Source organism: Podarcis raffonei, chromosome 2 (assembly GCF_027172205.1).
Source record: "Podarcis raffonei isolate rPodRaf1 chromosome 2, rPodRaf1.pri, whole genome shotgun sequence".
NCBI classification, from domain to species: domain Eukaryota; kingdom Metazoa; phylum Chordata; class Lepidosauria; order Squamata; family Lacertidae; genus Podarcis; species Podarcis raffonei.
Genome location: NC_070603.1, coordinates 32,724,054 through 32,751,953, shown reverse-complemented (window position 1 = coordinate 32,751,953; position 27,900 = coordinate 32,724,054). Strand labels below are relative to the sequence as shown.

Below are 27,900 nucleotides of genomic sequence, written 5' to 3'. Positions count from 1 at the left end.
ATTTATCACCAAAGGGTGAGATACACTATAAGTCAGTGGTTCCCAATTAGCTAAGTACTGCGGACCCCTACTTTTGAAAATGTTGATACCTGTATGGTAGTTTTTGTTATGTGGGCGGTGCCCCAGACCCCTAGGTGGGTTATGTGGACCCGTGGGTTCTATGGACCACCAGTTGGGAACCACTGCTGCAGGCAAAAATGGAAAGGAAGATCTGGGTCTATCTCACTGTACCATGCATTTTTCTGCATTGGATGCTGAAACATTCATATAGCAAAAAGAGTCAATAAGTAAGGGCTGAGATGTAAACTTAGGAAACTAGTCAATATCAAAACCTGACAAAATGGAGTGATTCCTACCACCAGTGGCAGTCACAGTCTCTTTACTGTACCATGAAATGTAGAAGCTCAGAAATAAAACCAGACATTACACAGTCATGTAGAATAAGCATGATTGTAAAAAAAGTCACATGGCTGTTAAGCCTCCAGTGGGATTATTCCAAAAGTAGCAGGTCAATCTTTGGGAGACCTGACTCATCTAAAAGATTGCTGCGCTAGACTACTGCCCAGCAGAATACTATATCCTGGAGTGGCTAAGCAAAACAAACAGTGAAACCTTCATACCTTGGATGGTTATGTATCACTTACACTGCCGTCTTCAGTTGCGCTGCAGATAGGCTGTATTTGGTCGTTCCAAAAGTGAGACAGACAAGGGCTTGTCCTTCACCTAGCAATATACCTGGTAGTAGAAGCTGGATATGCATGCAGAGGTGAACTCTTGTTTCAGTATTTTCCAAACCTTATTTTCTCTCCAACTGGAGGCATACCTCACTTTTACAGCACTTTTAAGTGTTATTGAATAAGAACTTCTCTGTCCCTCTTGCAACAGCCTGCTGCATTAGTTTTGTTCCTGTTTTCCCTCCTTGCAGCAGCACTCAGAACAGCCAACAGAATACAGCAAGGATTCAGGATTAGAACCAACAATATTCTACATCATTAAAATAATGAAATGCAAAACAGTAACTACTGAACAGTATTGAAAGAAGGATGTGGGGGAAACCATTTTAAATATCAGGCAGTAAATAAGTACTTAACGCTGATCTAGGAACAGGATTGAGAGCTTGTTGAAAGCAAAGTTGTCAAGTGGAAGCAGAATACCAGTGTAAAGAATTATAATCAAAGCTTTTGAGGCAGGGAGTTCCACATACAAAACACAACCATAAAAGGTCAGGGTGCAGCCAGGGACTTTTCTTCCCCCAGCCCGCTTTCTGCCAAGAAGAAAGAGATCAGCACCCCACCTCTCCTGAACTAGCTTGTTCCCTCACCTGCATGCAATTCCTGATTGCCCATGGCAGGAGTGGGAAACCTGAGGCTCCCCAGATGTTGCTGAACTACAACTCTCAACAGCTATATCAGGCGTGGTCAGTGGTCCAAGATGATGGGAGTTATAGTTCAACTGCATCTGGAAGACCATAAGTTCTGCACCCCTGGCTAGTGGCTACTAGGCGAGTGCTTAAATACAATGCTGATAAAGGTAAAGGTACCCCTGCCCGTACGAGCCAGTCTTGCCAGACTCTAGGGTTGTGCGCTCATCTCACTCTATAGGCCGGGAGCCAGCGCTGTCCGCAGACACTTTCCGGGTCACGTGGCCAGCGTGACAAGCTGCATCTGGCGAGCCAGCGCAGCACACGGAACGCCGTTTACCTTCCCGCAGGTAAGCGGTCCCTATTTATCTACTTGCACCCGGAGGTGCTTTCGAACTGCTAGGTTGGCAGGCGCTGGGACCGAACGACGGGAGCGCACCCCGCCACAGGGATTCGAACCGCCGACCATGCGATCGGCAAGTCCTAGGTGCTGAGGCTTTAACCCACAGCGCCACCCGCGTCCCCACAAGGCGATACAAGTTTTCTTTTTACAAGTGTGGAAGCAATTTACTTTGGGTGCTTTTTGGATTGCCTTTTCATGGCCCAATTTGAGAAGCGCTACTGTCAGGCACCGACCTACTTACTTGGTGTTCCCTCCACAAGACTTACGGTAGTCAGCACTGATGGGATGCTAGGGCCTCTGTTCATTCATCATAAAGAAGAAGTGCTGGCCTGTCATTGGCTACATAATTCTCTCATACTGGCTAGCTATAGCTATAGGATTAGAGTTGCTTTGTCCAGCAAATAACAAAATCCAGAGAAGCTCTCTTACTGTATTAGTCTCACAAGGAAGCAACCTGGGTAGAGAAGGGCTTGGGGGCTTTATCTCTGGCCCCACCCTAATACATGGCTCCCTCTGCCATGCACGGGGAGATCTGAAGCAAGTAAGCCTATGCAGAAAGATCTGGACAGGTGTTGGCTTCCCTGGGTCCTGGAAAACTGTTAAGACTTCCAGTATCCAGGGAAGTCTCAACATAGAGGCCTCCCTGCTGCAGGCAAGAGGAATGGGGAGCCAAGCAGAGGTGTGCTGTTAGGAATGGGACCAGAGACACAGTCCCACACTGCAGCTTCATGAGAACAAAGTGAAGGGGGCCAGAATTTTGACTAAAACCATTAAGTGGGCTCCAAATGAAACAACCACCTCTTTCTGGACATAAAGGCTTGCTATATGAATTTATGTGACCTGTACTTAATGAGAGTAAAGAACAATTTTGTCTGTGGTGTTTTAACATTTAGCAAAAACATTTCTTCAAAACATTTTTAATTTTTTTTAAGAAAAGCCCTTGAGTTACTGGCGTTCCAAGTTAATTTTGCCTGCAGTTTAATATGTGTGCTTTTTCCTAATTTGGGTTGTGCAGAAGCTATTGCCATCTGCCCCTCCATATAATTCACACTCATTCAGTGTTCAACCACCCTACAGTAAAGCCTGGCTGTTATTTTGTCCTAATAGTACTTTGCCATATGGTGAGCTGCTCAAAATAAACAAAAACAAAGAAATCTAGATTTAACCTAGTTTGTGTATCAGTAATCCTAAGGATTTTAGTTCCATAGCAGAAACTAGTTTCTAGACTTTTCACACAAAGTACATATGTATTTGAATAATATTGGGATCTGCTCTCTTTTCTTTTCTTTTTAACGACTGGTGCGGTACTGTACTACGGAAGTGGGGTTAACCCTTTTCCACATCTGGTTTTCTTAATTTAAATCCCTTTGCAAAAGCTTCTGAAGGGGAGAAGTTAAACAGAGGAAAAGTGTTAGAACCAATTATTTCCCTTCACTGCAGCCCCAGCCAGAACTTTCCGTCTTTTCTCCAACCCCTCAACCCCCAATTTCAACACCACCCCCACCACCTGAGGGTGATCCTAATCCTGAATCTGCTACAGTTTGTGTGATTGCTCCCCCAGCCCCATATTGCAGCATATCTTCATTTAGAATGTTTATCCCACTTCATAGCCCTGAAAGGCTCTCAGGGCAGCTTATGAAAGATTACCCTATTCAAATTTGGCTTCAGGAATAGAAGTAACATGGCGCCCTTATGGAGCTAGGATTATCAAGGCGACATTCCCTGCCTTTATGCTTAGTCTTCCCTGGTTTTGACACTTAGCTTTTGCCCACTAGTCAGCAACTCCCACTGTTCTGCGCGCTAAACATGCAAAGTGTTGCGCGTAGCCCCATCTTTAAACAGCAGCGGCCGCAAATTTATGCAGACCCTTATTTAAAGCCCAGTGTTACCCTGATCCTACTGGTATTGCTGTAGAAAATACGACGGAGCAGGCACATTTCCCACAAATTGTGGAGCTGCATAAAATCCCTGGCACCTGAACTGGTTCAAGAAAAAGCAGGCGTACATCCTCTTTTAGGCTTGGTTCCAGAAGTGTGAGGATTATGTTTCAGTGGTAATGGTTAACAACTCAGAAACCTAAAGGTCTGGGTAGTATTAAGTAGTCAGAACCCAGTGCTTTCAAAGCTCTATGTTCCCATTTTAAAACAAAGTTTACATCCACACATTTAAAATACAGTTGCCCCCAAAGAATACTGGGAACTGTGGTTTGTTAAGGATGCTGGAAATTGTAGCTCTGTGAGGGTAAACTACAGTTTCCAGGATCATTTAAGGGAACCCATGGGCTTTAAATGTGTTTTAGACGTATGGTGTGCATGTGAACTTTGACTTCTTTGACTTCGATGTTATTCCTCATGTAGGTTTCCATATTGTGTCTCAGTAAATGACACAACTCTTCCTTTTGCTACTTAAGATAGATTAGTGTGCCTTGTGAGATAGGACGGAAGCAGAGCTTGGGGTCACTGACTTAACTTGTTCATTTGACCTGTTTTTATATCAATGCTCCATATATTAAGTGAAAGGACAAGCAGTTAGAACACTAACCACCTATATCCTTACTTAAGGTCGGTCACAAGAATTAGAACTTCCAATTTTTGAAGTACCGTATTTTTTGCTCTATAAGACGCACCAGACAACAAGATACACCTAGTTTTTGGAGGAGGAAAACAAGAAAAAAAATATTCTGAATCTCAGAAGCCAGAACAGCAAGAGGGATCGCTGCACAGTGAAAGCAGCAATCCCTCTTGCTGTTCTGGCTTCTGGGATAGCTGCACAGCCTGCATTCGCTCCATAAGACGCACACACATTTCCCCTTACTTTTTAGGAGGGGAAAAGTGAGTCTTTTAGAGCAAAAAATACGGTATATTTCTGGCCTTCAGTTTCTGGGGGAGAGCTTAGAATTGCAGGCAAAGATCACCTAGACAACTGCAGATTAAAAGTGACAAAGCAACCTGATGGAGAAGTCAGATGTTTTTGCAAAGTAGTCAGAAATAAAAAAAAACAACACACCCCTCCAAGCCCAGTGTGTTATTTCAGGAAAAATAGCCTACCTTATATCTGTCTGGACCCACCAACCTCTGATCTAGAAGTCTTCTCTCCCTCATTCTAGAAGTGTGAACATGATTATTTTCCATCTGCTTCTCAGAGGCATTATCTATTTTTATGTTTCAGGTTTGGAAACCTAGCACGACAAATAGATGCCTGAGCTGAGGCTGGATAGAAAATTAGGCTGTTGACTATGCCTCAGAATAAAATAAAAATAGCAGAAGAATGAATTTTCAGAGCCATAATTCCTGATGCAACAATATTTTGACAACAGAATAAATAGCTTTATTCACTATGGTTGTAACAGTTCACTAGAAAAGCATAAATCCAGATTACATTGACATGACATCCACATTGTATTACATTAAAGTGCATTTACATGAAAGCAGGGACAAAAGTGACTTCACTTGCTTCAAACCTGTCACGAGCACAGTCGTACACAGCCATATATTGCGCGCGCACACACACACGCCGACAATTGAGACAGACAAATCCTGCACAAAAACATTGCCCATAGCACACAAGAGCTTTGTTCTCCTGGAAACCCTCCCTCACCACTGAGCTGCTGCACTTTTGAGAATGAAGAAGGCAAACCTCTGAGCGTACGGTAATGGTTGAAGGGGGCTAGTTTTGTTGAAGTATGAAAAGAATTGCATAGACTCTGGATAAAATAGCGTAGAAGGGACTCACCAGAATGGATTGTTTCCAAGCATCTTGTGCTCACACACCCTCATCTCATGCCCCAGGGTGGTGTGTGCCTTCAGCAATTGTGTGTTGAAGGGGGTAGGGGAAAAACAAGGCTCTTGGTCACTATTTAAAGGTCTGTTGCATCATTCAACCTATTTGGTTCAACTGCTTTCACGCCTCCTCCAAACGGATAAAAATATAGATCTTTATATACTACGTATTTAAAAAGAGAATAAAAAATAATTTGGTACTTTTGCTTTATGTAGTAGAGAACCCAAGTTGGTTCTTTTGTCTGTTCGGATACCTGAATGCAGGGATCTGTGTGCGAGAGTTATCAATGGACCCACAGTTTCCCCTGCACACACAATCTTCCCCATTCATCTTAGAACGGCATGCTGGGGACCTAGGCTGCATATCCTGATACGTGGGCCGCATGCCTTGAAAAGAATCAGAACCTTTGTCCATTCAAGAGATGCTATGCGTGTTCTTGAGCACATGCAAGTCTCTGGATCAAAGGGTACGTGTGTAAGCTGCTGTAGCTCATTTTCATTTGCGGACGTGCTCTCCTGCATCGACCCTTTTGCGCCCATTTGCACTCACACATACATGTTTACATACATTCCTTATAGAAAACAGCTGGAGGGGATAACAGAAAAGTCCATCAAATATAGAATAGTCAAACGTCATCTGTGTAAGTTATAGCCATGTACCGAACAGAAAACAGTGTTGCAAATTTTACTTCACAGAACTGCACCAAGAGGTAGGGGGTTCTTTACATCCCTCGCAGTTAGCGTAGAAACTTGTGGAAATGTTGTTAATGGTACATTATGCATAGTACATTTCTTCTCTAGAGATTTTGCCCCCACCCCAAAAAAAGGAACTCAAGATACATAGTCAATGAGAAGGTGATGGGGGTTTTCCTTGCTTTTTGTGAACAAAGGTGTTGTAAGCAGCTTTCTGCCTTGAGAAGAAATGTATGAAGCCAAGACTCAGTAAAATGATCTTCCTTTGTGTCCCTGATTTCTGAAATCCTGCACTTTACAAGCTAGTTAAATTTATGTCCCTTAAAAAATGACACCTGGTAGGAGCTTGGACAAAGGAAGAGCAAAGGTGCATCATTCCTCCCAGCATTTGTGACTGTTTAAAACTACTGTTTGGCAAAGTCCTGTGAGGTGAAAGCAACACTTCCCTATGGCTCTAGCTTCCCATTTCTTATCTCCTTTCTCTCTTTCTCCTTTTCTCTTCTAAATATGTAAGCTGTGATCCGGAGGGCTACTGAGCCGAGTCGTTTATTATTACTATTTTTATCAAAATGGCAGCCCCACTCACTCCTTGACAAATAGCTTTTGAAGCTTGGAGAGTAGGGAAGTTGTTAATATTTAGTTCTTTGCTTTTTATTTCACAACAATCAACATGTCGCTTTCTAGGACTGGAAGTGAAATCCAGACTGCAGTTTAATCATAAAGAGTACAGCATTTGCTGGGGGCATGTGATTCTGCTCCCCTGCCCCCAGCACAATCCAGAAGCAGATGTATGGTGTTGAATAAGCTCTACATGAGTCAGTGCAGCAGAACACATGTTTCCTAACCATCTTAAAACAGGCAAAGCCAGAATTCTGCAAAGGATCTGCAGCTGAAAGAGGACAAGGAGACTGTTCCATACGAATAATGTACTGGGTTTACAAATAAATAGCTGATGAATGTATGTCTAGGAGAATACAAAATAATAAAATTATCAGGCAAACATCTGGCCCCTGCCAGCAAATTTTAATTCAATGCCCAGTATGAAGTTCTCACTAGATCAATGCTTATCAAAAACTTGATTAAGGAACATATTAATGAAATTTTGGCTATGTTGAGGAGCCAGCCTTGGTCTGGCCCCGTTTTTGGACTGTCTCTCCCCCCCCCCCAAGATCCTGGCATGCCCTCCCTTGCAAATGTTTTATGTGGTACAGCTATCTTAGCCTACCATTTTTTAATCGTTTCATCAGGGCATCAACCTGACACCTCATTTTGGTGCTCAGAGCAATTATTTCCTTCTCATAATGTAGGTTAACTTAGATCTTGGGATCTTCACCCAAAATACTACGCATTCCAGGTCAAGGTTGATCTAAGTTTTGTGAAGTCATTTTCACCTGGGTTTGGCCATCAGCTGCTACTACTAAAATTCAGAAGAACAGAAGCTTCTGCTAAATTTAATGTTATCAAAAGTAATAATCAGCACATTCCCCCTTTGGTTAAACATTATGTTAGAGATTAGAAGTCTTTGACTATTTTCTTTGTGTCTTGGCAATGCTCCTATTCATTCCTCCACATGCATGTGAGGAGGAAGTGCACTTGTTGGCCTCACCCCCTCCATCATGTCCCCATCAGCCCTTCCCTGCATCCCTCTGCCTGTTTGAGCAGAATTTCCCTAGGGAGGAGCCTGCTTTCTCTGCTGCAGAAATTGCATTTGACTGTGTAGAGAGCAACACAACTACAAGCTGTTGGGATCACAGTGTAGGGAGGGTGCTAGCAACTGTGTCCCTGCTCTCTTCACTCAAGCACTTGGAATCACATGAGAGGGAATGAGTGAACAGGGCTAATATCTTACTGCATTTTTAGGGAAAGAACCATTATCTTTGACACCTGGCAGAATGTGCCCAGTCATCATTTAGTGATCTTGTAAGCAAGTGACAACCAATTTTCTAACTCAGTGAGATGGGACATACATGCATGGATTTGACCTCATTTCTGGGCTCAGAGTGCATGGCAGAATTGTTTTACCATCCTTTCCCCACTAAGATTATCACGTATCCTCATCAGTCTCCCTTCATCAGTCTCCCTTCCACTAAGAGCCTGACATCTTCCACATACGCATGGTGTAAGGAATGGTACAAGAGCAGAGGAATAAGCCAATATCCGTCTGCTATCATGTCATCTTACCTGTCTAGTGAGCTTGTAGGGCATGAATGTAGTGTAGTGTAGTGTAGTATAATAACAGGCTGGCCAGACACTTCATGTTGCAGGCCAGGTTTCTGCCTGTGGCTGCCACTTGCTGACCACCTATGTAAACCATAGGATGGGATCGATGCACAACTCAAAATTCTAACCTCAATTCCTTATATCAACTATCCGCATATGTGGTTTTTCATTCAGAACTAATAACCCTAAAACACCCACCTGTGGAAGAACCTCAAATGCCTCTAATTGTGTATGCAAGCCCTCAGAATCATCAGCCCATCTTTAATATACTTTATGAAGGAGCAGGTTAGAGTCCATGTTAATTGTGAGATGACTGTGATTAACATGCATTAAGTGGTAGTGCGAATCCCGGAGCAAGCCTAGCGGTTCTTTTAAGTAAGGAGATGCTGTGAGTTAAACTGCTTTCGCCTCCCCCAACACTGTGCTTCCAAATGAAACCCATCTCACCTCTGCAAACAACCCCACCTCTGTCCCCAAAGGGTGCCATTTGCTGTCTGATTGTCCACATACTACTTCACAAGCTGCTGAGAGTTACAGAGACAGGAGAGCTGCACCACTGGAGTATTAATTCCAAAGAATATGGAGGAGGCAAACCTACCTCCTTTGCCCTCCTCTTTTTCCTTTCAACCATTCTATCCTGTAATGACCAACAATCCCATGAATGCCTCAAAACAGAGGTGTACGGTGTTTAGTGACAATGCATTTGGTTAGCACCTTTTTGCAACTCCTTTTCTGCGCCTAATCACGCAAGGTGTGGGTGCTCCCCCTCCTCCAGTATCATCTGGAACCTGCAAATGTTGGAGGCTCACATCTAAAAATGAATACCCATCACCTGTGTTTGGAAGGGCTTCCTCTATAAATGAGGGTCTGTTCTTAAAGCTGAGTTGAGCAGGGAGCACACAAGGATTGCTCTTTTGGCCTGCTAGAACTAAACATCACTTTTCTCCAGATGTCATTTGAGAAGAGCAGTTGTGGAGTTTCCTGGGACGGACTGCAGTGTCCTTCTCGGTACATGTATAATATTTCCAGTAAAAAGGACAATGAAAACAAAACTAATAAAAAATCAATTTAACAAACCAAAAAGTTATTGAAAATTGTACAGGTTATCAAAATTAGATTAGGGTTGAGTCAAATGATCTAAACACATGTGGAAAAGAATAGGTTTGGAAACCTATTAGAGACAACCAAGTCCCTGAGATTTCGCCTTGCTAAGCCATTCCTCCTTACGCACACAAAGACATGGAAGATACATTGAGGTGCACCACACACACAAAAATAGACGGGTATTTCCTCTGCATTACGGGAACATTTATGTACACTTCCTTTCTAGTTAAAATACAGTTTCATCGAAGTGAGCATTTTCTTGTGATGCATAGTGGGACCTCTACATGTGTTTAGAAGGCCATTTGTTTAGCTTACAGCAGTAGGTATGCCCAGGCAGCTTAGCCTGAAGATCAATCCCATTTTAAGTGGGGAGAAAGGTTTTTAAACAAGCCAGCTTCCAAAGGGTGATCTCACAAGCTGGTTGGCCTCCAGTTCCCAAACAAGATGGCCCAGCCCTAAGCTAGTCCTATTTCTAAAATAAATTAAGTGTTCAAATGTTCTGACTCCTCCTCTAAATATATGACATTCGTCCATGTCACATTCACACACAGGTTTCTGGGTTAGTTACGACTTCCCCGTTCTTTTCGTCTTTCAGAAAGTGTTCCACTTCAATAGAGTCCACCTTGGCGTTTCCAGATTTGTTTAACTCTTCTCTTTCAGCGACATCTTCTTGTGTGTGTGTTTCTGCTGGTTTTTTAATACAGAAGGCATTTCCTATAGCCAGAACCAAAGCCGAAGTGACCACTTCAACGCCAGCCATAATAAAAACATACATATATTTGTGTGTTGCGTCCAAGACTTTGCCTGGAAGAGAAAATTCACAGCTCCATCAACAACATGTTCAATCAAACCCATTCTCTAAGTTTCCTACTCTCTTAATTTGAAGAAACATTTTCAATAAATTTAGAATCCCTATGAATTCTGATAGCTCTTTATTTTTAACTTTCAGTATGGTACATGTGAGTGCGCTACTTCTTGGCTGATTGACAAAGCTGGCCTGTAACCACAACCACCCCACCTTGTCCCTGATCCTCAGTCTGCTCTTGCACATGTCTTTGCTCTTCTGAGCATGCTTCTGAGTACCAGTTGCCAAGAACCAGAGGAGTGGATAGTGTTGTTGTATTCAAGTCTTGTTTCCTAATAGCCATCTGGTTGCCACTGTGAGAAGAAGGCTACTGGACTAGATGGGTCACTGGTCTGATCCAGCAGGCTCTTCTTATGTTCTTAACATAGCCATAGGGCCAACAAATATGTAGGAGGCTTCAAAGCTAAGCCTGTCATTCATTTCCTCAAAATAAAATAAGTTGCATCCCATGGTAATTGCCATCACTTTTCTGTCTTTCCCCATAAACCTGCCCCATCCCTTAATTGACAAACAGCAAATGAACTGAATGTAACATTTACCTGCTGAAGGTGGTCCAATTAGAACGGCCATCGCCTCCATCAGGAGAACTAAACCAATGGCACTGGAAAACTTCTGTGTGCCAACAATAGCCATGAGAACTTCAAACTGAAGAGCACCAACCATTCCATAGGAAATGCCAAAGAAAATGCAGAAGACCACCAGTCCATCATAATTGTAGGCCATGGACCCCATGAGATCAGTAAAACCATTAAAGAGCATAGAAAAGCTAAAGAGGTAGACACAACGGGGCCTAACCCACTTCAAGCCAGCCACTATTCCACAAATAGGCCGAGCAAAGATATCGATCATTCCAAGAATGGTCAGAAGTAAAGCTGATTTGCCGTCTGGGTTCTTCATATCCTTAGCATAGCTCACCACAAAGACCGGGGGCACAAATAAGCCCAGCACCATGATGGATGCAGCTACTGTATAGATTACGAAGCCACGATCTCTGAAGACACTGAAATCCAGTAGCTTTTTCTTGATTTGCTTCTCAGGGGCCGCTTGGGAAGCGTCAGGTTTTTTAGGAGCATCCAGCGGTCTCATCAGAGCTCCACAAACACAGCAGTTCAAAAGCAACCCCCCCAAGATGAGAAATCCTCCTCGCCATCCATACTCATGTTGCAGTTGCTGCCCCAAGGGGGAAAGAGCACAAAGAAACACGGGGCTTCCAGCTGCAGCCAACCCATTGGCCAAAGGTCGCTTTTTGCTAAAGTAGCGATTCAGCATGATGAGCGACGGCTGGAAATTGAGCGCCAGGCCCAGTCCTGAAACAGAACAGATGCCAGAGTTTAAATCAGGAACAACATTCAGCATATATAACAGGAGTGCTCTATACTGCAGGTGAGCAATTCACAGCTCAAGATACAAAAATAGCCCAGGTACGGTTTGGGGTATGGCCAAAGACATCAGCAGATCTTTAAGGGCTGCATGCTCTTGTCCAAACCTGTGCAGGAAGACCAGCCTCATATAACCAATATAACCAGCCTCATATAGCCAATATGTTTAAGTCTAATTAATGTATGAAAGGGTTAATACCATAGAGTAAGCTATCCTGCCAGGCTTAGCTGGGTCACTTCCTTTATCTTGGAAGGAAATGGGTAATCAAGCCTATTGTTGCCTCTCAGTCTACTAGAGAACCCCCAAAGAGATGTGAGCTGGTTGTTCCAGCTCAACCACATGGCTCTCACCAAGTACTCCTGAATTCCTATACTAAGAATGTAGGAACTCTTACCACTTTGGAACTAAGCTAAGTTTTACCACCTGTGCAACTTTTCTGAATGCTGTATGGAAAAGCACATCAAGCTGTCCTTTGGAGAGTTTGTAAGTAAAACATTTTTAAGTTACCAAAAGTGTGGTCTTTTTCTCTGCTGGGGAAGTGGGAAACTTTGGAAGGAATTTAAAACGGCACATTTTAAGGTTTTACAGTCTATATTTCCATGAAACATGGAAACGCCTGGATCAAGTCTGGTAAGATTCACTGCATCTTGATTTCTTTTTTTTCTTCTTTTTTTATTGGCTTAAAAAAGAAAAAAAATTACAGACAGCAAAACAAAGAAGTCTAAATTAACATTGCCTTCTACCAATAAGAAATAATAACTATTACAATAATGAATACTAAAAGTACCTTTACTTCCCCTTTTAAACTTCTATTCTGGTTACAATATAAAGGTAAAGGTACCCCTGCCCGTACGGGCCAGTCTTGACAGACTCTGGGGTTGTGCGCCCATCTCACTCAAGAGGCCGGGGGCCAGCGCTGTCCGGAGACACTTCCGGGTCACATGGCCAGCGTGACAAAGCTGCATCTGGCGAGCCAGCGCAGCACACGGAAACGCCGTTTACCTTCCTGCCAGTAAGCGGTCCCTATTTATCTACTTGCACCCGGGGGTGCTTTCGAACTGCTAGGTTGGCAGGCGCTGGGACCGAGCAGCGGGAGCGCACCCCGCCGCGGGGATTCGAACCGCCGACCTTTCGATCGGCAAGCCCTAGGCGCTGAGGCTTTTACCCACAGCTCCACCGAATCTATTATATCCTTTGCTGTCCCATGTATTATTTTATTTCCCAAATTCAACTAACCTTCCCCTCCTCCCCACTGCTTCCCTTCACCTGTGTGAGATCTTCCCATCATAATATATATTTTTTCTAGTTGCTTTGATAAAATAGAGTAACTTGAAAACTGTTAAATTATAACTACTTCTTTTGCCCTTACACACTTAACACTGCATGGGAAACTATAACCTGCTCATACCTGGACTAGCTCTTTTCACACATACAGAACCAGTCTTGCTTTGTGCCTATTTTAAGGGAAAGAAATATTCCGTTTTCTAACCCACCCAAAAAAAAGTAACCATAGTAATAACATAAATATATGAGAGATCTCATTTGATTTCATTTTGTACCTGATGCTTATCAATCACAGATACACTTATGGGAATGAAGGCACCCCCCCATCCTTTTTATTATGCATTTATAATTATCTGTGTTCATGATGGTGTTGGGACACCTATACACAATCCCTCTTTCAATGCTGTTTCCACCAACAAAATTTCAGGGCGGACATAACACTTTATTTTCAATCAGTGCATGTTCTGATTCAACTTCCTGCTGAAATCCTGTATCTTTTCATACCACAAGTGTCCCATGTTTCCCATCCCCACCACCATCTTGTTGCGCCATAGTGCAAGGGTAGTGCTCCAGACAACAATAATGCAACAACATTGGGGAATCATCGCTGAACAACAAATAAATGGTGTGTGGACAGTCCAGTATAGATCCATCACTAATGCACTGATGCATTGATGCAGTCTTGCAGAACCCACCTGCAAAAACAAATCCAGTTTGGAAGGGCCCTACAACCAGCAACAGACTCACGCTTGCAGCTACGTGTGGATAGTTGTGAGCAAGGCACCTCACTGACCTGGCAGAGGAACCAAGATGGTAACTGATGTTTGACTGCAGGTAAGTGAGAAGACGCCTGAGGCCAGTCAACAAAGAGAATGCATATGGTAAAAGGAGTGCTTTAGAAAATGTCAGGAAGTGGTAGACAGAAAGGGCGTTGTGAATGAGAGACCTACTTTACACCAGTGCATGCAATGTGAAACTGTGCCATTTAAGAATGCCATTAAGGGATCATACACATCTCCCCACAAATACAAAACAAGCACATCAAAGAGATGCTGTACCACATGCCCCCACCCTCAATTGTCTCACCATCTCTCACAAGCTATTGCAACCTGTAGCATAGCTACATGTAACACAGTCACAAAGAACCACTGGCTGGTTCTTTGACACTGGCACTTACCGGTAATGACACCAGCGGTAAGGTAGACCTGTATTATATTAGTGGAGTAGGAAGCAGTGATCATCCCCAATGAAGCAAACAGGCCTCCAACCAGCATAACAGGACGGCAGCCAAACCGATTGACACACATACTGCACAGGGGCCCTGAGCAAAAGAGAGAATGGGTAAGACGTTTACTTCCCAGATCATTAATATATCTATCAGTTGCAGTTTGTATTTCTTCTCATAAGGACCACCCAGATTCAGTTGTCTGAAGACCTTGAGTCTGAAGACGTCAGATTCCATTTTCCATCTCCTTTTCATTTGACCAAGGCTCTAGATTGCTGGTGCTTACCCAACACATCTGGAGGATACTTGAGAATGTTAGCTTTCTTTTTTTTAATGTGTACAGATATTGGGAGCCTTAACATTTCCATTATAAACCACACCCACCTGCCCCACCCCTGGCACCATTTGTGATTCCAGGGATGGAGCAGGTACCAATGTGACTACCAAGGAACTATTGGGAGCTTAAAGCAAGCTCCTGATGGTTCCTTTGCTGTAGGTCAGTGTGAGTTCAAGCCTGTCAGTGAGTTTAAGCCCAGTGGACCTGTTGTGCAACCAAGTTCCCCTTGGAGAATTTAATTATGTGGCTGACCCCTGCAGAAAGCAGGCTTGAACTCACTGCCCATGACATAAGGTGAGTACCATGTGGGTTATCACACCCACCTGCCAAAGTTGTCCCATCTGGCCCCAAAAGGTTCTCCACTCTATTTTAGATCATATTCAGAGAGCTTTTTCCAGTTCTGCTGCCGCCTGAGCCACGACAGGTGATCACTAGGAAAGAAGCCTTTTCAAGTGTGGCACCCCAGCATTAGAACCTGGCACCTACATGGATGTTTTCCCAGCACCTGGAATAGATCTTATTACTATTTTGAACTTTTTGACTTGTGCTAGTCTGCCAACCTAGCAGTTCGAAAGCACATCAAAGTGTAAGCAGATAAATAGGTACCTTTCTAGCGGGAAGGTAAACCGTGATTCCGTGCACTGCTCTGGTTCGCCAGAAGCGGCTTAGTCATGCTGGCCACGTGACCCAGAAGCTGTACGCCGGCTCCCTCGGCCAATAAAGCGAGATGAGCACCGCAACCCCAGAGTCGGTCACGACTGGACCTAATGGTCAGGGGTCCCTTCACTTTCAGTCTGTTTTATTCCAACTAGTGTATTTTAATGCTACCTTTATAGACTTGCTTATTTTTCATGCCCTTGTTTTCTTGGTTTGGGGAACAAACTATTTTATTGTAAAAGCCACCCTTTATAATATATATAAATATTAAAAATAAAATAGAGTACTATGCTTCTACCCCAGTTTTAGAATGTTGTAAGTACTTACCTGTTCCATAAAGCATAGCCAACAGAATGGAGGAGATCCATGCGGTGTCACTGTATCCAACACCAAACTCCCGGATAAGCTCTTTAAAGAAGACGCTCATGGCCTTTGGGAAGGCATAGGAGAATCCCGTGATGACAAAGCACCCAAAGAGAACAGCCCAGCCCCAGCCGCCATCTGGGGCTTTAACTCCGCTAGGACCATCGTCAACCACCACAGCTCCCATGATGAGATTTTATCTGTTTCCTAAGACATAAAAGAAATGTATTTAAATATTCCATCAGTACCATAAGATATGATCAGCTCAGTCTTGGTTATGCAATGAATAATTTTAATACAGTAGGGTCCATAAAAGCGGACGTCCTATGGAAGGCAAGGCTAGCTTTTCAGATGGAGTGGTCTCTTACGCAGAAAAAGGTTTGCCCTATTCCCAGCAGTGGTGACTGGTGCCCATTGGGATCAGTAGGGTGGAAGGCAGGGAGATCAACAGACAGAGCCAACTTGCTGAGTTCTATAAGGCCAGCACTGAGACTAAGGTAGAGGAAGCTCTGACAAGCAGTGAACAACCCTTGGACTGGTTGCAAGTAAGGAGACAGACAAGTGGGGGCTAGCTGAAGGCAGACTGAAGTTGATAGGACAGTGACCGGTTCTCCCTAGTGGACCAGACCCCACTGTCTACCAGTTAATGTTGCATTAACATCTGTACAGCTGTGTACTTGGAGAGTGGAGCAGAAAGTGGGAGGTCCTTTTCGAGCAGGATTTGCAGAAGACAGAAATGGGATATTTGTAGAGTTGGAAGGGACCCTGAGGATCATCTAGTAGTCCAACCCCATGCAATGCAGGAATATGGAGCTGTCCAGTATGGGGAATGGGGAGCGAACCTGCAACCTTGACATTATCAGCACCAAGCTTTCCTTGTTGTTATAATATTCTATCTATCTATCTATCTATCTATCTATCTATCTATCTATCTGATGCAGTAAGTGTTCAGATGTGCTTCTCCTATGAATAGATCTTCCAAAGGACAACTTCCACCTGGCTTCACCCAATTCATATTGGATGAATACTACATAGCAGAGTCAATTCTTAAACCAGAGACAACTGTAAATGTCAGCATGCAAAATGTGTATGAATACAGTACCATTAGAGCAGAGAGCTGTGCCCTATTCAGAAGTTATACTCACATGTAAGACAGCTGTAAGTACAGAGCTGCACATAGTCTCCCCCCTCCCCATATGGGCATTCTGTGAAGGCAGACATTCTCACTGTATGTGAGGACATCTTGGCACAGGCCTGCTCACACATTGGTACAACCGTGACATCTATCTATCAATAATTTATTACACGGTCACAGACCTGTTAAACTGTAAGGTCCAAATAATGCTTTGGTTGTTTGGTTTTGTTGATATTTTTCCAATCATTAAATATGTGGATAAATTTATATACCCACATTTACAAACAGTGGCAAACTTTAACACACCCTGACCTATTTGTTTAGGCAGAATTTTCCAGGCTCCTTTTCAATCAATGTATTTCTTTGTATTCCTGATCATAATGCTATATATAGTAAATTAATAATAATTATTCAAGGGGGTAAAGAACTACACAGCTTTGATAAGACATCTGAAAGCAACCCTGTGCCAGGAAGTTTTCAATGTTTGACATTTTATTGTGTTTTTATATGTGCTGGAAGTCACCCGGAGTGGCTGGGGAAACCCAGCCAGATGGGCAGGGTAGAAATAATAAAGTAGTAGTTGTTGTTACTTTTATTATTAAGATTTCCATTTCCTTTTAAAAATGATTTTATTGTATTTAATGTACAGTGGTACCTTGGGTTAAGTACTTAATTCGTTCTGGAGAGCCGTACTTAACCTGAAACTGTTCTTAACCTGAAGCACCACTTTAGCTAATGGGGCCTCCTGCTGCCGCTGCGCTGCCGGAGCACGATTTCTGTTCTCATCCTGAAGCAAAGTTCTTAACCCGAGGTACTATTTCTGGGTTAGCGGAGTCTGTAACCTGAAGCGTATGTAACCTGAAGCGTATGTAACCTGAGGTACCACTGTAAACTGTTTAGGGATCTCACATATTAAGCAGCACATAAACATTATTAATAAAATAAATTAATACATATATTGTTAATTCTGTTTCTTTTGTTTAATAAATTTATCCAGAACAGATTAACTTTCGGTTTGGCTAATGGCAAAAATCACTTTAAAGTCCCCAGCTTCAGAAGGGTCAGGAGCTCAGCGGTCATGCTGCTTTGTATGCATAAGGTCCACAGCATCTCCAGTTTAAAGGATCAGGTAGCAAATTATTTGGAAGACCTTTCTCTTTCTGAGAGGCTGGAGAGCTGCTGCCAGCCAAATCAAAGAATACTGTACTAGATAAACGAATAGTGTGATTAGGTACAAGATACTGTAGCTTCCTATGTCCCCACATGCTACCAGTCAAGGAACAAAGGCAGTGGATTCAGTTATTTGCTGTATTAAATATGTCTATCTCTAAGCAATACCTATTGCTTGCAAGACAATGGCCATGAAATTATTGCATGCTATATGATTCATTTGACCCTGCAAGAGCTGCAAATGAAGTCACTTGATGTCTAGACGGCTGAGTGATGAGTATGTGATCATTCAGAGTCCTTTCTGTGACATTTAGGCCCAGGGCTGCACAATTTACAAGAAACAATCTCACGGTCAAGCTCCAGAAATAAACCTGGCAGAGCCTTCCAGAGCAGATCTATTGCATGAAGCTGCTCTTTCAGGAGGAAAACATCCAAATGCTTTTCCTTCATCATCTCTGCTGGAGAAGATTCGGTTACAACAAATACACAGGCTGTCTTGAGCTGCATAAAGTTAGAACATGAAACCGGCATGAAAGCAACACTCCAATTATAAACGGCACGATCCAAAGAATGAGGCGACATGTTCCATGTGCCCAGGGAGACTTTGGGCCTTGAACAGCAAAACAGTCACCTTTCCATAAAAAAAATGAAGGAATGCTGAAGATGCCCACATTTTGACAAGTGTCATTATTGACCTGTAAGGCTTGCTGTTTTATTACTGCAACAAGAAGAGTGGAAATTCTTTTCCCCAGTATCATGCAGATCCTTACCCAATCTACAATGAAACCACATTTTCTGGCACTGACGTTTGACTTCCTATACGTACTCCTAACATATATCCTCTGAGTCTCCGCTAGTGAACTTACAGTAAGGGTTATCTGAGGTCCCTCTCTTAACTGCCCAACAGAGTTTATGCTCTTGTCAATCAAATATCCATCAGCAAAAATGTCTAAGTAGGCAGATGGGCTATTAAATCAATCAGTGTTTAACAGCAGTATGATGGGGGGGGGTTCTAGAAAAAAGGGTTGGATTTGAACCATCACTCACTATCACAAGAAGCTGAAAAATAAAAGTACTAATAAGGGAACAAATGCCTAAGTCCACCATCTGAGTTATAGCTTCAGTAAAGTGGAAGGGGGGGAAAGCAGTTTTCTTAGAAAGAAGCCCCTGGCTTTCTCACATGTTCCGCCAGCCTGCCAATTAAATTGTTTGGCAATTCATCATGATATTGCTCCTGAACTGTAGCTGCAAAAACCAGCGCTACATAATGCTTTTATCAGGTTTTGTTTGTATATGCAAGAGTACCAGGTAATTTGCTTGCTATCTGGCATGGATGCACTTTCCAGGGACAGCAAATCTATATCTGAATCTAAATATATATTGGCTCCAGACAGCTTCACTAAAGATAAACAAAAGCACTCAGTACCCATAAGCCATCGGGTCTTGCTGCAGGAGACCTTTATGAAAATCCTTCCCCCTTCCTCTCAAAAGCAGATCTGGAATTGGAAGAGATAAGCTATTCTGTCCCCATAGAAACTTGCATCCATCCATGCATACATACACCTACTCACAGCCAGCTGCTCATTCTTCTCCTGCACCGTTCTGCCTGACAGCAACTCAGGCAGAAACCCAGCTAACAAACTTCCCTATGTACATAGCATATGAAGAAGACTTGGCATTCATCATCACATCAGTCATTCATCGGTGACAGGGTTCTCTCCATCCCCCATCCTGAGCCCTTTCTCACTTCCAAACTGCAGCCATCTGCCTGCCAAGCAAAATGACTTAAGGCAGTGGCTCCCAACCTCTTTGCCCACCCCCCAGCCCCACAGATCACTACAAAATCGCTGTGGGCCTCAGCAGATCACTGAAAGATTTTTCTGTCTTTTGTGGTAATGGTGTTGCACTTTGCTAGGGGCTGCTTTTACTTCCTACTCTGTATTACAATTTAAATTCTGTGGGATTTAAATTGTAATGCAATAAAACACAACAAATAAAAGAAGCAACAAAAATGGAATTAATGAATGAATAATGTGGACACGCCATGGACCACCTGATTGAAACCCTTTGGGAACTCCTGACTTAAGGGATTTCCTTCAACTGGATATTTTGCCATCCTATCCTCCATCCCCAGGAGTAATCTTCATCCCTGAAAATCCTCTAGCCAGGATATTTCTGAAGTACGACGCTATCTGACTTCTAGCAATGCAGCAAGATGATGATCTCTGACCTGTATTCAACCACTGTGCATTGCTTTCTCTTGCACGCCTCTTCAGGTAAGCCAGCAGCTGATAGTTGGGTCATTGAGGGATAGTTGGGTCATCTCCTGCTCTCCCCCCTTCATCTACACTTCATGCTGTTTAAATCACTGGCTGTGAAAAGAACACTGCCTTAGGGCTGCTTTAATGAATGCTTGGGAACATTTAAGGTAGTGGGATGTGCAACTGCCCTGTGTTTTGCAAGTGCTAACTGCAAAAAGCATGTTACATCATCCATTTTGAAAGAGCTCCAGTGGTTTCTAACTTTTTGCCGGTGTGGAGTCTTAACCTTTCAGGCCATAATGGCCTGGACCCAGGATACATTAGGTATCACCTCATATATGCACACACACACACAGGTGCTTAGGGTCAGGAACGTATCTGGTACCTTCTATCCTATGGAACTTGCTATCTACTCAGTTTCCTCAGATTCACAACTTTTATGAAAACATTAAAAGCCGGATAATTTCAGAGGGATTTAGGATCAGAGTCGTTCGCGACTGGACTTAATTGTCAGGGGTCCCTTTACCTTTACCTATTTGTTCTTTAGTGTTCTGCTTTTTTTAATTGTACTGATAGTTGATTGTTCTGTTTTTCAATTTATTTAATTTTACATTAATTTATTGGGTGGGGGGTACCAGCTTTGCTCCTGAAAGTCAGGACATTTAGAGCTGGGCCTCCCCTAATTACCAGAGAGAGAGAACGAGAGAACGAACACACACACATGTGAGGTGGTCCCTTGAGGGTCTGTTTTCAGCCAGAAGGGTACAATAAACATCTGAGAGATGGGGAAGCAGGAATGATCTCACATCTGCTACAGTTGTGGGATTATAAATTTTCATTCCCTGCTCTTCTTTTATCTGTTATATCAGGCATGTCCATCCGGTTGATCGCGATCTACCGGTCGATCACGGGGCGTCCCTGGTCAATCCTGGTCTATCATGTGATCCTGAGTGATGGCCCCCCAATAAAAAAGCTCAACAACTTAGGCGATTTCTCCTCCCAAAAATCTCAGCAACTTTGTTGTTGTTTCCCCCAAAATAGCTCAGCAACTCCCCCCCCCCAAAAAAGCTCAACAACTTTGGTCAATCCAATGGGATTGCCAGTTTTTTTATAGTGGGAGTAGATCGCAGTCTCTTGGGAATTGGACGTCCCTGTGTTATATCAACCATCTTATCATTCAAAAACGTCCCTATTCCCCATCCTCCTTTGTTTCATCTTCAACTCAACTTCCAGGTTTTACCTTATAAAATGTGGGTGTTCCTCCTCTCCTTTCCTTCAAATCATCTCATTTTCTCCTTCCTCATCTTCCAACTCATTTTCTCCTCTGCCTATGAATAAGGTACTGAGGTTGCAATACAGTACCCAATGCCATTGAATTGAATGGGGCTTCTGAGCAGACAGTCTAAAATTGTGCGACAAATGTCCTACAGGAATAAGAATTGGTGTAATGTGTAACCAGAAACTCTGGCCTTTACCAGAATTGTCTACCTATAAATCCCTGCCCATTTCCCCCTCCAAATCACGCAACACTAATTTTCAACTGTGCATATCCTTGCCAAGACAATTATATGAGAGTTCATTAATTTGTGTGATTTGTCTCTCATTTAACACATTAAATGAAAATGAATTATGAACTCCCATGTGGATTTCAGCAGAACACTGATGCCATTTTCCAATTAAGGCTAAGCCTATTCCTAGGAGAGTTTAATTCAAGAAAACACATTTTTAAAGAGGAATGACACATGGGATTTGCTTTAATCCAGAACGAAAGACATTCTCCTCCATTTTACTTTCTTGTTCCCCATACAGATTCTGTCATATCAAGTTGTTCTTTACCAGTGCCAAAAAAGAGACAATTCGCGATAAGCAAGAGTGGCTCAAAATCTCACTGTAGAGGGGAACAGCTGTGTCCACTACCTGCCACTACAAGAGCCACTACTTTAATCAACAAAAGCTTCAGGGGTTGTAAAATTTGGAAAAGCCACCCAGGATTTTCCCAAACCCCGAAGGTGGGGAGCATATTTCTAGTGCCTGGAGATATAGAAACATCTTAACACAAGTGAGCGTAACATATGAATGGAAAAGCTGACTTCTGGTTTTTCCTCATTCATCCATTATATTTTGGTGGCCAGAATGTTGCTACTGTACAGTACAATTAAAAAGCAAAGGGGAAACAATCTATTTAGAGATCTAAGTCCTAATGTATTCCCCAGACTATGCAGCTCCTTCAACAAGTCTGGCTTTTTGTTTTGTTTTGTTGTATTTTGCTTTTGGGGTCCAGTACAACTCTTACAATCTATGCATGCTTAATTAGAAGAAAATCCCAGCCATTATCATGGGACATGCTTCCAAGGAAGTGTGCACATATTGAGAATATTAAGGACAATAAGAAGAGCCCCGCTGGATCCGGCCAATGACCCATATAGCCTAGCACCTTGTTCTCACAACGTCCAACCAGGTAAGCAGCACATTAGTACCACACAAAGAGTGATCCGCAGTCTCTGATAATCAGAGGGGTACCACATCCAGTACTGGAAGCAGTACACAAAACCATCATGACTTGTAGCTCCTTGGCAGCCTTATCCTATGAGGAAAATCTCTGTACAGATTGTGCTGAGCAGGGGGCTTTAATTCCACTTTTATTGCACACACATCCCCAGGGAGTTCAGGTACCGCACGTGCATTGTTTTTTTCTCCCCGTTGTCTCTGTAAACAGGAGCAGGGACTGCCCCAAGGTCACGCAATGAGCTTTATGGTTGAGCAGAGATTTAAACCTGCATCTGCCTGACCAATTTCAGCACTCCATCTCATAACGCCACCGCTGACTCTCCTGTACGTACTGCAGAGCTGTGGTGTTATTACGCAATAAAGCACGGCCATTTCAAAGCAAGCAGAGTTATGTAATGTTTGTGCTCTCTGCACAGTGACCAGCACGCTACTGGCACTGAAAGAATCTTCCAATAGAAAGAACAGGAGGGTTCTTTTAAAAGCATATTAATTCTAGTCTACTAGGTAAGAAAGAGTTACAGGTGGTGTACATTGACACTGAATGAGAGGGACTGGATTAATGTAAAAAAAAAAAAAATCCTTCCAGTAGCACCTTAGAGACCAACTACTTCCAACACGGCTACCTACCTGTAATGTACTAAGCATTAGCCTTGGCTGGAGGTTGTTTAATTGGACCTCATTTTTAAAGCAACTAGAATTTTATCTCCTCTGTAACATCATATAGGGGGACATCAGTGCCCACTTAGCACATGACCTTCAAAATTCCCAAAGGCCAGTCCTGCATGCAGGGCTAGAGTCAGGGCTTGCTTACAACGATGCTCTATTAGCAGTTATTGTGAATGTCAGGACTATATGCCTGTGAAGACATGCAGGGATTACCGGTATATACCCCTGAAATGGGTGCCCTCATCCACTTGCAAATAGGGAGCAGGATTTGGGTAAAAAATGGGATTTCTAGGGTGGCTGGAGCACCTCTAATTTTAGAAAAGAATCACCGCTTCCCTTTAAGGACTTACCACTACACTGTGGTAAGTCCTTAAAGGCCACTACACTGTGGTAAGTCCTTAAAGGCAAGCGGTGCTTCACAGTCCCACAGAATAGGAGGCAGACAACTTTCCAAAGGCTTCACTGTGCCATTTAAAAAACCACCAGTCTTAAGATACCTTAAACACCAACAAATATAGTGTGGCATAAAATATGTTGCTGTACTGTTATTCTACCTGTATTTTTCTTGATTGTCTATTTCATACCTAACTTTGTTTTGTTTAGATAAAAGCGTTAAAATAAAATTTCGTGGACTAGTACAACTCACTTCATCTGATGCATTAAGTGCTCTCAGTTGCCATACGGATAAACACACACACACACACACACCAAAGACCAAGCAGTGCAAGGGTTAAAGTCTGCATTTTTTAATGCAAAGCTGCAAAGGCAGGAGTGCGGCATCTGGTAGCGGAAACCTCTTACGAGGATCTTCGGGCCACGGTGGATCCAGGAGAGCATCTGAGAGGAGGCGGCGCATCTGAGGGCGGAGGGGGCTCCGCTTGGCTCCACCCCGGAGCCTCCCCGCCCAGACCACGAGGGCTGCCGGCACAGGCTGGCTAGAGCACTTGGGGACGTCTTCCCGCATGCAGACGTGCAGGACGTGACAGAGGGGCAGACCGGAAGTGCCGGCTGCAATTGCCAAGAAATACACGCGCTCACCTCGTGGTTGAACCGGGGAGAGAGAGAGCGGAGCACTTGCTCTAGTATAGTATTGCATTCCCTGCCGGGAAAGCGCGCGTAGCCTCAGCCATCTGTAGAAGGCGAAAAAAATCAACGCACACATTCTTCCTCGAAGCCGATTTTAAGATCGTTATCTCGATAGCGCAAAACCTGCTTCAGAACCAGCAAACACGCACGCGGATGCAACGCTTGGCAATATCTAATTCGGGTCAAGTTATAATTAACCAAACAAGAACAACTTTGTCCGATCATCAGCTATCTGCCGTTCCCAACCCCGGAGCCGTTAAGTGGTCACATAATAAGGCTTTTTAGAGGAGAAAAGTCGCGTGGGGGCGGGGAACGACTCCTCTCCCTCATCATAATCCAAGCACCATTGTCGATCTGCAGATCTGAAGGAAATCAAATTATTCTGTTACCCCCTCTGGCTGTTCAGAAAGTAAGGCACCAGCCTCTGAAAGTTTAATGGCGTTGCAGCCAAGACGACCCACGCGCCTTTTTTTAATATCTGCTCTAGATGGCGTTTCCAAGAAGAACACCGCCGTTAGACATTTAAATGCTTTATAACCCTTATGATTCAATCCATTTATATGAAAGGAGGGAGAGAACTGAACTCACTGCTGTTAGGAGCCGAGCTCGATCTCTTAACGGGCCGAAGCAAATTCAGTGAGGACGCTTCCCGGGCTCTTCAGTTTGGGTAGCGTAACGCGATGGATCAGACTGTCAGAATACAGAACTTCCCCGAGCTCCATGGTCCATTCCACAGAATACATAGAAGGCGGCTTCCCAAACTGCCACCGGGCGTCTTATTTTTCAAACGTTGATCTGGCAACCGCGGTTGCCTAAGGTCATGTGCAGCCAACCCTGCCTCGCCTTTACTTCTTGTTGCAACTGCACCGACTAAGCAACCAATGACTACTTTTAGAATATAATATTCCTCTTGGCGAGAGCTGCCCATGAGGAGAGCGAGCGAGAGAGAGCACGTGCACAATAAAAGGCCGGAAACAAGCGCATTACTGCCCTGTGAGACGTTTTCACAAGCTTCCCCACCCCCACCCCTTTATTCCCCCAATTCTCCTTGCCTGCAATCTGAATATAAAACCTACACCTGCTGGAATATACACACAGTTTTTAAAAACAACAACAACAACAACAACAACTTTAGATCGCATATTAACATTTACAAGCAGCACTGTCCCTATGTATTTTAAAAAAGGCGTTCTTTTCAACGTTGGTTAAAAACACAAACGCATATGCAGGCTGTACTCTTGACACCTCTCTCTGGGTTGATCATAGCCATCAGATTGTAGCACTTGGCAAAGAAGTCGCATGTACTGATGCAGGCAAGTAGCTTCCCCTCAGTCCTCATTCACACAAGCGCATATTTACAAACCAACACACAAATACAGGGTAACCTTACCAACTGAAAATGGAGGAAAAGCAGGCTCCAGAAGTGTGCTGCTGCTCCCTAGCCTGTTGCCTAGAAACAAAAGAAGGAACAAATGGGGATGGGATGTAGCATTCACTTCAGGTTGACTCAGTGGTGAGTTGTTCCTGAGGGCGTGCTTGACATCCTGCATCTCACTATACATTGGACCCGTAAATCACATGAAACGGCTCAGGCCTATTGCTTTCTCTTAAATCAAGTGCTCTCCCCATGTAGGTAGGAACAAAAGAAGTTGTGGCTTGAGTATGCAAAGTAGTTTGTTCACCCTCCTCTTTCTTGCCTTTGCAGTACTATATCAGGAAGTAAAACTACTGTATAATGCCCTGTTGCTGTTTTGCATGGTTTGGGCCATTTTAATAAAATAAAGCAAATTCTTAATTACTTATTCCTATAATAGCAGTATCACCTGTGACTTTAACCTACATTGGCAATAAGATCCGTAGCTAGATAACATGACTTCTTTAAAAGAAAAGAATGAAGAGCACAAGGAAGACAACAAAGGAAGTGCTGTAATCCTTTTTCGAAAGAACTTATTGAAAATCTTTCCATATTTCACTTAGACTTGTCAACAGGTTTCAATTATATCCTAGGTGATTATCCATTTTTTGTTCAAGTTTTTGTTCATGTTTATTCTGTGGCAGAATCCCAACAGCCAATTTAATATCACAGACTGACCCTCTCTGTTCTTTTTTTTTTTTTATAATATTTTTATTCAAAAAGTTTTCCATATAAACATAACATACATGAACATACATAAACATACAAAAACAGAAACAAAAACAAAACAAAAAACATGTACCATTTCATATCCTAATTTCTTATACCTTCCTTCCCCGACTTCCTCATGCCTCCCTTTTCTGTATTCCAAATTCTTATCAATTACTCAGCAAATCTTCCCTTATTTTAATTTAAGTTTAAGCTAACCTTCCTTGTTCTCCTTGTCTTAACCATTACTAATAGTAACCATTTACTTTCAGTCCATCATCATTCTAACTTTCATTAACTTTGTGATATTTCTTTAAATAGTCCTTGAATTTTTTCCATTCTTCTTGCGCTGTTTCTCTTCCCTGGTTTCAGATTCTGCTCGTCATTTCTGCCAAGCCCATGTAGTCTATCACCTTCATCTGCCATTCTTCCAGTGTGGGTAGATCTTTCGTCTTCCAGTACTTCGCAATAAGTATTCTAGCTGCTGTTGTAGCATACATAAAAAAAGTTATATCTGTCTTTAACACCCCTTGGCCAACAATACCCAAGAGAAAGGCCTCTGGTTTCTTGGTGAAAGTATATTTAAATACCTTTTTAAGTTCATTATAGATCATTTCCCAGAATGCCTTAATCTTCGGGCACGTCCACCAAAGGTGAAAAAATGTACCTTCCTTTTCTTTACACTTCCAACATTTATTGTCAGGCAAATGGTAAATCTTTGCAAGCTTGACTGGGGTTATGTACCACCTATAGATCATTTTCATAATATTTTCTCTTAAGGCATTACATGCCGTAAATTTCATCCCGGTGGTCCACAACTTTTCCCAATCAGCAAACAAAATATTATGACCAATGTCCTGAGCCCATTTAATCATAGCTGATTTAACCGTTTCATCTTCTGTATTCCATTTCAGCAGCAAATTATACATCTTTGACAAATTCTTAGTACTGGGTTCTAACAGTTCTGTCTCCAATTTTGATTTTTCCACCTGAAAGCCAATTTTACTGTCCACTTTAAACGCTTCATTTATTTGATGATAGTGCAACCAATCTCTCACCTTCCCTTTTAATTTCTCAAAACTCTGCAATCTCAGTTTGTCCCCTTCCTTTTCCAAAATTTCCCAATATCTTGGCCACTTAGACTCCATGTTTAACTTTTTAACTGCCTTAGCTTCCATTGGCGACAGCCACCTTGGAGTTTTACTTTCCAGCAAATCTTTATATCTGACCCAGACATTTAATAATGCTTTCCTGACAATATGGTTTTTAAAACTTTTATGTG

General features: G+C 42.9%; 3 protein-coding genes across 6 annotated transcripts in view; 1 reads left to right on the top strand and 2 right to left on the bottom strand.

The window, feature by feature from the left end:
- The window catches only part of CSNK1D (casein kinase 1 delta), a 38,635-nt gene extending 33,650 nt beyond the window's left edge, over window positions 1–4,985 (top strand). The window contains exon 9 of the mRNA XM_053375710.1: window positions 4,932–4,985. Within this exon, the coding sequence (XP_053231685.1) occupies window positions 4,932–4,970 (39 nt within the window). The 3' untranslated portion in view covers window positions 4,971–4,985. The remainder of the gene's footprint in view (window positions 1–4,931) is intronic.
- The window catches only part of MBTD1 (mbt domain containing 1), a 116,618-nt gene extending 92,167 nt beyond the window's left edge, over window positions 1–24,451 (bottom strand). Inside the window, exon 1 of the mRNA XM_053375672.1 lies at window positions 24,441–24,451. The gene's annotated coding sequence lies outside the window, so the exon portion shown is untranslated. The remainder of the gene's footprint in view (window positions 1–24,440) is intronic.
- Window positions 9,511–27,900, bottom strand: part of SLC16A3 (solute carrier family 16 member 3) — a 33,025-nt gene continuing 14,635 nt past the window's right edge. The window contains exons 1-5 of one of the 4 annotated variants that reach the window (XM_053375701.1): window positions 25,887–26,088; window positions 15,635–15,877; window positions 14,266–14,409; window positions 10,964–11,731; window positions 9,511–10,363 (exon numbers count right to left, since the gene is read on the bottom strand). In XM_053375701.1, coding sequence (XP_053231676.1) covers window positions 10,101–10,363; window positions 10,964–11,731; window positions 14,266–14,409; window positions 15,635–15,857 — 1,398 coding nt within the window. In that variant the 5' untranslated portion in view covers window positions 15,858–15,877; window positions 25,887–26,088 and the 3' untranslated portion in view covers window positions 9,511–10,100. Of the gene's footprint in view, window positions 10,364–10,963; window positions 11,732–14,265; window positions 14,410–15,634; window positions 15,880–25,715; window positions 25,848–25,886; window positions 26,089–27,900 lie in introns of those variants that run through there. The other 3 variants (XM_053375703.1, XM_053375704.1, XM_053375702.1) reach the window with 3 other exon arrangements.